Genomic DNA, 10,015 nt, shown 5'->3' with positions numbered 1-10,015 from the left:
ACTTTATGGTTCTTCTCTGCGGCGTTTGTGTATCTCCGTGTGGGTGGCCAGGTCGGCCGGGTTGTCCTGTGTGGGCTGTTGTAACGGTTTTAGCCCGGTTTTCCGTTAGTAAACCGGGCAACCCTCTTCTTTTTTTAATGAAATCGAGATCCCTAGGGGCAGATTTTCGAAAAAAACAACCAGTGCAAGCACCGCTGGGACAGCAGCGCGAGCACAAGTAAGATGAAACCAGAAAGTTTACGAGCGCTTCCTGCTAAGATGACCACTGAGACAACACAAAGCAAACAATGAAGCTGGGAAAGGTTGCCTCGCCGCCGCGGCAACGTCTAGGGCACCTCCGGAGCCGCCCCAGCGGGAGTTACGCCGTTCAGGTGTTAAACCGATCCAGCATGCATGCTCCGGCCCATGATCTGCAAAACATCACCGATACACGATGCTTTGCTTTGAGTAAAGTTTGGTTTGTTTTTTTGACATTGGACTTCCCATGGACAATACTTTCAAGCACAAGAAGGTGTGTGTGCTTATAGGATTTGTTCCTTTGCGTCATTGTTGACGTTGTCGTTGTGCGTTCAGAAAATAATTATGAAAACAGACAAACAAAATCTGTGCACAGAACTGCAGTCAACCCGGCCATTTAATAAATTATCATCATTAGACATCCAATCCATGCGGACTAAATATACTACTCCTACTTGTTGACGTTGCTTTGCTTTGAGTAGTTTGCATGGCTTAAAACCTAGTAAGACTTAAAAGACTGTGTTGCCATAGAAAATACTACACTACTACTACTGCTACTACTATATAACACGTCATATTGGAGGGCGGTGGATATATAGGCCTTGTGCTTCTTCTTCTTCTTCTTCTTCACATGATATGCTTGTCGAGGAACCTTTTCTTGGCCCTGATCTCGTTGCTGTGTCCGCACTTCTTCTTGCGGCAGTTGGTGGTGCCGCGGGGCAAGCGCGCGTAGCACTTGCGGCAGATCATCTTCTTCTCCTTGTACTTGAGGGCGAGCTGCAGGAGGCTGGGGTCCATGATGATGTACTGGCCGCGGCTGCCGCCCCGCAGGCGGAGCACCAGGTGCAGCGTCGACTCCTTCTGGATGTTGTAGTCGGCCAGGGTGCGCCCGTCCTCCAGCTGCTTCCCCGCGAAGATCAAGCGCTGCTGATCCGGAGGGATGCCTGCAATATATCGATAAGCAGCAATAGGTTCAGCATGGTCGAGAGATGCTAGTGGCCGGCCACCGGCGATGAGATTGTGAACACTGAAGGCCGGCGACCGGTGATGAGATTGATCGATGGTGGTACATACCTTCCTTGTCCTGGATTTTGGCCTTGACATTGTCGATGGTGTTGCTGCTCTCCACCTCGAGCGTGATCGTCTTCCCGGTCAGGGTCTTAACGAAGATCTGCATCTTTCTTAGCCGATTGATCAACTGCTCCCTTGCTTGTTCGATCTGATAATCGTGTCCTCTCACCGGCCTATATTTATAGCGAACCAGAAACGCGCCCGCTACGAAAGAATAGTAACCCAGCATGGAGTTCTTTTCTTCGACGATTCTCAACCGACGATGGTAGGACTACGTGGTGTAGACGCGGCCGCTACGAAAAGAAAGCAACCCTTCCACCACCGTCGTGGTCTCTCTCGTCTCTCGTGGGGGAAAAGGAAAACCACCGAGCCTTAATTGCCATCGGTTAGTTCTGGGCCGTAGTATCAATGAGTCTTATTTTGGAATCCTGAGATGGCCCGGTAGCTAGAAAGTGTGACAGTTTCACTGAGATAGCCACCGCCGCCGCCATGATGCCTTGCCGGAGAGCCAAAACCATTCAAACTGCCATCTGGGCCTGCACACCGGCATCCATGTCTCAAGACACCGTCAACCGTGGCTCCGATCTGGCGCCTCATGAGCGCGGGCGGCATGGTTCGCAGCATTGGCGGGGATTGGACGACCACTGGTTGTGGCTAGTTTCGGCGGCCATAGTCTGTTGTGGTCCCCCTCATGGTGGCGTGTTTTCCAGGCTCGGGCCAAATCCACTAGATCTGTTGCCTAGTCGTTCGCAGGCGGCAAGGGTGGTGGTTAAGGCCCATGGGGTGGAGGCATGGGGCACGACTCATGGCGGCGAGGTGGAGGTCTTTCCCGGGTGCAGTGGCCTCGCGCCGGTGCTGCGGTCGTAGTGGTGCGCCGTCCGGCGGATTGGCACCTATGGCCACAGATGAGGTGTTCTGCGAGCTTGCGTGGGCCAAGGATAGTGGGTTATAGTCGGGGCTTGTTGGGTGGCGAACATTGGCGTCCATAGGGTCATGTCCGCCCGGTCCACCTAGACGGGTTGGGGACACAGGGGTTGACGCTTCCTACCATGGAAGCATGGACCCTGACTCGGTGGTTGATGTCGGGCTAGGAGTGGAAGGAGGTGACTTCTACTCTTCCTGTCGGGGTTGGTGAGCCACTCCCAGTCATGTTGCCGCCGTAGGCACGTCACACACCCCAGCCTCCCACGAGCTTTCGCACCACCGTCAGCAACCCGCGGCCAGCTATTTCTGATGCGCGGCCCAGTCCTATGCATGCATCGTGCCGCAACTTGACTCCGTCGACCCTTGCCAACCTACACCAAGCAGGGGAAGAGGGAACACCACGTTGCTATCGACATTGCCGGGCAAACCCCAACCAGCATGCCGAGGCAACAACGAGGGGAGGAGGGGAGAGGAGGGCCTGAGCCCGTCGCTAGGGTTTCCCCCGGCCACTCACGGGAGTGACGCGGAAGGGGGGAGGATCACATACAACCCTAAGTTATATCGGGTGGAAACAACGTCAACCTTGAACGACAAGGATTCACATCATAAAAAACAGACTTGTGAAATCTCAGTCGACTGCGATTTGATTATGTCTCAGTCGATGCTATATTCGCAATATCTTACATTGAGATCTGTACGAAGTTTTCTTTTTTTTCTTTTATTTTCTTTCTTGCATATTATGCCACTTGACTGAGATTTGGATCTCAGTCATTCTGCCGCAAAAAAGGGATAAGTCTCAGTCAACTTAGACCTAGCCACACCCCTGAAAAATGTTGCAAAAGCATTCTCGAAGAAAGCATATATCAGGCAGGTTCGCCCAAATAAGAATGTAGAGAGAAACCAATTTGTTTTTTGTTTCTGTATACTTGGAGGCAACAAAAGAAGTAGACCACAACTGGAAAGGCTTCATGGATTTGATAGCATGCAAAAAGGGGAAATAAGCCTTGGCTCTCAGTGCATATGCACTCGATATGCCAAAAAAAAACTAGATATTGCGGAAACGGTCCAAAAAATCTTACAAATTTAGGAAACAAACTCGACCTTTTGTTGTACTCGTGTAAAAAAGTTGGGTCTGTCTAGGACACATCTAGATGTGACATAGTTATGTCACATCTAACCTGGTGTCCATTATGTTTGTGGTCTATTTTTCTTTTGTCCCAGCTTTATTTAGTTCCTTGTTGCTACTTTATTTGTGGGAGCTAAGATGAGACATTTTTAGAAAACATCTAGATGTGAATTAGACAACCTGGAAAAAGTCCGCCAATGAAAACATATATTGTGGACTTTTGGGCAAGACAAACAAAAATTCGAGGACAAAAAGTGCGAATAGTAGTGCTTACTACTTTTTCCGGCCATAATACCATCAAAGTCACTCCTTGGCGATTTTTTTACATGAGTATAACACTTGTTCATGTTTGTGGCCAAAAAAATCATGATTTTTTGCCTTCTTTGCAAAAATTATACTTACAAAAAACAGGTTGCATATACTAAAGGAAATATGCCCTAGAGGCAATAATAAAGTTATTATTTATTTCCTTATATCATGATAACACTAGTAGAAAACAGGGCTATCGTTCGGGCCTGGCCAGCCCATTAGTCCCGGTTCTTCAAGAACCGGGACCCATGGGGGGTATTAGACCCGGTTCATGAGCCCAGGGGGCCGGCCGGGGCCTCGTGGGCAATGGTCCCGGTTCGTCTGGACCCATTTGTCCCGGTTCTAGGCACGAACCGGGACGAATGGACCTTGCTACTGGCCCACATCCATTGGTACCGGTTCATGCCTTGAACCGGTGTAGAAGGGGGGATTTAGTCCCGGTTCATGCCACGAACCGGGACAAATAATTTGCCTATATATACCCATCGCCGCGGCAGAGCACTCCACAATGCTCTATTTTTTCAATCCGGTGGGGAGAGGGCATTTGGGTGCTCTAGTTCACCTCCTATGCACATGAGGTGTTCAATGAAATGCTTGAGCCACACTAGTTAAGCTTTCTCTTCTCGAAGCTCGTCCTCGGAGCTCCATTTTTTCCGAGAATTGACTAGATTTAGCAGTCCGTCACGCCCCGTCCCCATTTTCACCATCGTTGATCGCCCGCGCCGATCTCGTCGCTGGCACCACCGAGCCTCTTGTTCTTATCTTCTTTCTGATACTTGTCTGATTTTCTTCCTTTAGATAGATATTTCTCTGATTTTCTTACTTTTGACACACATAATTATATATAATGCACGCAGATGAACCGACAATGGATGTATGGTGATAGACACACCTCCGAGTACATTAAGGGCGTGCATAATTTTGTCGAAGTGGCTGAGGCAAACAAGCAGAATGGTTTTATGTATTGTCCATGCACTAAATGTGGGAATACAAAGTCTTACTCTGACCGGAAAATCCTTCACACCCACCTGCTTTACAAGGGTTTCATGCCACACTATAATGTTTGGACGAGGCACGGAGAAATAGGGGTTATGATGGAAGACGGCGAAGAAGAAGAGGACGATGACAACTAGGTGCCCCCTGAATACGGTGATGCTGCAACGGGGGGAGCTGCTGAAGATCAAGAGGAACCAGACGATGTGCCCGATGATGCTGCAACGGGGGAAGCTGCTGAAGATCAAGAGGAACCAGACGATGTGCCCGATGATGATCTTCGCCGGGTCATTGTCGATGCAAGGACGCAATGCGAAAGTCAAAAGGAGAAGCTGAAGTTTGATCGCATGTTAGAGGATCACAAAAAAGGGTTGTACACCAATTGCGAAGATGGCAACACAAAGCTGGGTACCATACTGGAATTGTTGCAGTGGAAGGCAGAGAATGCTGTGCCTGACAAAGGATTTGAGAAGCTACTGAAAATATTGAAGAAGAAGCTTCCAAAGGATAATGAATTGCCCGACAGTACGTACGCAAGAAAGGAGGTCGTATGCCCTCTAGGATTGGAGGTGCGGAAGATACATGCATGCCCTAATGACTGCATCCTCTACCGCGGTGCGTATGAGGATTTGAACGGATGCCCGGTATGCGGTGCATTGTGGTATAAGATCAGACGAGATGACCCTAGTGATGTTGACCGCGAGCCCCGCAGGAAGAGAGTTCCTGTGAAGGTGATGTGGTATGCTCCTATAATACCACGGTTGAAACGACTGTTTAGAAACAAAGAGCATGCCAAGTTGATGTGATGGCACAGTGAGGACGGTAAGAAAGACGGGAAGTTGAGAGCACCCGCTGACGGGTCGCAGTGGAGAAAAATCAAGAGAGAGTACTGGGCTGAGTTTGCATGTGACCCAAGGAACGTATGGTTTGGTTTAAGCGTGGATGGCATTAATCCTTTCGGGGAGCAGAGCAGCAATCACAGCACCTGGCCCGTGACTCTATGTATGTATAACCTTCCTCTTTGGATGTGCATGAAGCGGAAGTTCATAATGATGCCAGTTCTCATCCAAGGGCCTAAGCAACCCAGCAACGATATTGTTGTGTACCTAAGACCATTAGTTGAAGAACTTTTACAACTGGGGAATGGAAATGGCGTACGTGCGTGGGATGAGCACAGACAGGAGGAATTTAACATGCACGCGTTGCTGTTTGTAAGCATCAACGATTGACCCGCTCTCAGTAACCTTTGAGGACATACAAACAAGGGATACCACGCATGCACACACTATTTAGCTAACACCGAAAGTATATACCTGGGAAGCTGCAGGAAGAATGTGTACCTGGGTCATCATCGATTTCTTCCGACTAACCATCAATGTCGAAAGAAAGGCAAGCATTTCAAAGATGAGGCAGATCACCGGAAGAAGCCCGCCATGCGTACCGGTGATCACGTACTTGCTATGGTCAATGATTTACACGTAATCTTTGGCAATGGTCCCGGCGGACTAGCTGTTCCGAGTGAAGCTGAGGGACATGCACCCACGTGGAAGAAGAAATCTATATTATGGGACCTACCCTACTGGAAAGACCTAGAGGTCCGCACTTTGATCGACGTGATGCACGTGACGAAGAACCTTTGTGTGAACATTCTAGGCTTCTTGGGCGTTGCTACATCTTGAGCTAGCGTTGGTTTTCCCCGAAGAGGAGAGGGTGATGCAGCAAGTGTAGTGTAAGTATTTTCCTTAGTTTTGAGAACCAAGGTATCAATCCAGTAGGAGGCTCCTCAAAAGTCCCACGCACCTACACAAACAAACTGAGAACTCGTAACCAATGCAATAAAGGGCTTGTCAATCCCTTCACGGCCACTTACGAAAGTGAGATCTGATAGAGAGACAATAATATATTTTTGGTATTTTGTAATATAGATGCAAAAAAGTAAAGATGCAAATAAAGATAGATTGAAAGCAAATATGATAAGAGATAGACCCGGGGCCATAGGTTTCACTAGAGGCTTCTCTCAAGATAGCATAAATATTACGGTGGGTGAACAAATTACTGTCGAGCAATTGATAGAAAAGCGTATAGTTATGAGATTATCTAGGCATGATCATGTCTATAGGCATCACGTCCATAACAAGTAGACCGACTCCTGCCTGCATCTACTACTATTACTCCACACATCGACCGACTCCTGCCTGCATCTAGAGTATTAAGTTCATAAGAACAGAGTAACGCCTTAAGCAAGATGACATGATGTAGAGGGATAAACACATGCACTATGATATAAACCCCATCTTGTTATCCTCGATGGCAACAATACAATACGTGTCTTGCAACCCTTTCTGTCACTCGGTAAGAACACCGCAAGATTGAACCCAAAGCTAAGCACTTCTCCCATAGCAAGAAAGATCAATCTAGTAGGCCAAACCAAACTGAAATTAATTCGAAGAGACTTGCAAAGATAACTCAATCATACATAAAAGAATTCAGAGAAGATTCAAATATTATTCATAGATAAACTTGATCATAAACCCACAATTCATGGGATCTCGACAAACACACCGCAAAAAGAGATTACATCGAATAGATCTCCACAAGAGAGGGGGAGAACATTGTATTGAGATCCAAAAAGAGAGAAGAAGCCATCTAGCTAATAACTATGGTCCCGTAGGTCTGTGGTAAACTACTCACAACTCATCGGAGGGGCTATGGTGTTGATGTAGAAGCCCTCCGTGGTCGATTCCTCCTCCGGCATAGTGCCGGCGAAGACTCCAAGATGGGATCTCGCGGATACAGAAGGTTACGGCGGTGGAAATTATGTTTTGTGGTGCTCCTGGATGTTTTCGGGGTCCGTAGGTATATATAGGAGGAAGAAGTACGTCGGTGGATGCCCGAGGGGCCCACGAGACAGGGGGGCGCGCCCTACAGTGGGGGCACGGCCCCCTATCTCGTGGGGCCCTCGGGAGCTTCTTGACTTGCACTCCAAGCTCTCCGGATCAGATTTGTTCCGAAAATCACGCTCCCGAAGGTTTCATTCCATTTGGACTCCGTTTGATATTCCTTTTCTTTGAAATACTGAAATAGGCAAAAAACAACAATATGGGCTGGGCCTCCGGTTAGTAGGTTAGTCCCAAAAATGATATAAATATGTAAAATAAAGCCCATAAACATCCAAAAGGGGTAATATAATAGCATGGAACAATCAAAAATTATAGATACGTTGGAGACGTATCAGGCGTGTATGGGAAGAGAAAAGATACAGCTGAGGCACGGGAGGACCTCCAACCTTTGCACGAAAAAGACGGCATACCTCCAAAGCAGTATGAAGGTCTTGCCAGCTACGCTCTTACCAAAGAAGAGAAGGAAATCTTTTTTGAATGCCCGCTTAGTATGAAGGTCCCGACTGGCTTCTCGTCGAATATAAAGGGAATAATAAATATGGCAGAAAAAAGTTTCAGAACCTAAAGTCTCATGACTGCCATGTGATTATGATGCAACTCCTTCTGGTTGCATTGAGGGGGCTTCTACCGGAAAACGTCCGATTAGCCATTGTGAAGCTATGTGCATTCCTCAATGCAATCTCTCAGAAGGTGATCGATCCAGAAATCATACCAAGGCTAAGGACTGATGTGGTGGAATGTCTTGTCAGTTTCGAGCTGGTGTTCCGACCATCCTTCTTCAATATCATGACGCACGTCCTTGTTCATCTAGTTGACGAGATTGTCATTCTGGGCCCCGTATTTCTACACAATATGTACCCCTTTGAGAGGTTCATGGGAGTCCTAAAGAAATATGTCCATAACCACGCTAGGCCAGAAGGAAGCATCTCCATGGGCCATCAAACAAAGGATGTCATTGGGTTTTGTGTTGACTTCATTCCTGGCCTTAAGAAGATAGGTCTCTCTAAATCGCGGTATGAGGGGAGACTAACTGGAAAAGACACGCTTGGAGGGGAGACAATAATATGCAGGGACGGATATTCTTGGTCTCAAGCACACTACACAGTTCTACAGAACTCTACCTTGGTGACCCCTTATGTCGATGAACACAAGAATAGTCTGCTCTCCAAACACCCGGAGCAGTGCGACGACTGGATTACATGTGAACACATCAGGACTTTCAGCAGTTGGTTGGAAACACGTCTCAGAGGTGAAAACACTGTTTGTGAGGAGTTGTACTCATTGTCCAGGGGACCATCTTCGACTGTAATGATTTGGAAAGGATACGAGATAAATGGGAATACATTTTACACGATCGCCCAAGATCAAAAGAGCACCAACCAAAACAGCGGTGTCCACTTTGATGCAACCACCGAGAGGGGAAAGGACACATATTATGGTTACATAGTGGACATATGGGAACTTGACTACGGAGTAGATTTTAAGGTCCCTTTGTTTAAATGCAAATGGGCCAATCTGTCAGGAGGCGGGGTATAGGTAGATCCACAGTACGGAATGACAACAGTGGATCTGAACAATCTTGGGTACACTGACAAACCGTTCGTCCTAGCCAATGATGTGGCACAGGTTATCTATGTGAAGGACATGTCTTCCAAACCAAGAAAAAGAAAAAAATAAGGAAGTGAATACATCATACGATGAGCCAAAGCGCCACATAGTTCTTTCAGGAAAAAGGGACATCGTGGGAGTGGAGGGCAAGACAGATATGTACGAAGATTATGAAAAGTTTCATGAAATTCCTCCCTTCAAAGTCAAGGCTGACCCAAGCATCCTGATAAATGATGAAGATTATCCATGGTTACGGCACAATAAGGAAAGGACACAAGCGAAGAAAAAGTGAATAATTTGTCCACAACTATTATGATGATACCATGCCAACTTTCAACCTTTTCATAGTTCATTTGAAATGCCTATTGTAACAGAAAAGTTTCCGTATGAAATCCTGATACTTTGAAAGAGATTGTCCGTTTTGTACATGAAGTGCATCCAGTTTTTGCCGTAACCCACTCAACTTTCTTGCACATGCTATGTGGATGAAATGATGCATGCCGACTTCCAACCTTTTCAGAGTTTATTTAAAATGCTTTTCAATTTCAGGTCTTATAGCTCAAAATAATAAGTAAATGCATGAAAAATAACAAATGAAGTTAGAAAGGGTTGAAAATTAATGATGTGGCTTTGAATGGTGCATTTTGAACACACAAAAAGTCAGGAGTTCAAATAAGTTTAAAAAAATGAAATCCCTGTGTAACAGATGAGTTTCCGTATGAAAACCTGATACTTTGAAAGAGATTGTCCATTTTGTACACGAAGTGTAACCAGTTTTTCTCATAACCCTCTCAACTTTTTAGCACATGCTATGTGGGTGAAATGATGATACCATGCCAACTTTCAA

At 46.7% G+C, this 10,015-nt stretch overlaps 1 protein-coding gene across 1 annotated transcript; it reads right to left on the bottom strand.

The window, feature by feature from the left end:
- Positions 1–633: 633 nt before the first annotated feature.
- LOC119341842 (ubiquitin-like) lies at positions 634–1,443 on the bottom strand. Its single transcript, XM_037613691.1, has 2 exons — positions 1,312–1,443; positions 634–1,181 (listed from the first exon to the last, which is right to left on the bottom strand). Exons 1-2 carry the CDS (start codon positions 1,412–1,414, stop codon positions 865–867), a joined length of 420 nt encoding a protein of 139 aa, XP_037469588.1. The 5' UTR covers positions 1,415–1,443; the 3' UTR covers positions 634–864.
- Between the last annotated feature and the right edge of the window lie 8,572 nt (positions 1,444–10,015).

The sequence above is a fragment of the Triticum dicoccoides genome, chromosome 7B, assembly GCF_002162155.2.
Source record: "Triticum dicoccoides isolate Atlit2015 ecotype Zavitan chromosome 7B, WEW_v2.0, whole genome shotgun sequence".
Classification (NCBI taxonomy): Eukaryota; Viridiplantae; Streptophyta; class Magnoliopsida; order Poales; family Poaceae; genus Triticum; species Triticum dicoccoides.
This window is presented reverse-complemented; position numbering and strand designations above follow the sequence as displayed.

Coding starts and splice junctions, on each gene's coding strand:
- LOC119341842 (XM_037613691.1), bottom strand. CDS start 1,414: ATGCAGATCTTCGTTAAGACCCTGACCGGGAAGACGATCACGCTCGAG. Junction 1,182..1,311: donor CAAAATCCAGGACAAGGAAG/GTATGTACCACC, acceptor GATATATTGCAG/GCATCCCTCCGGATCAGCAG.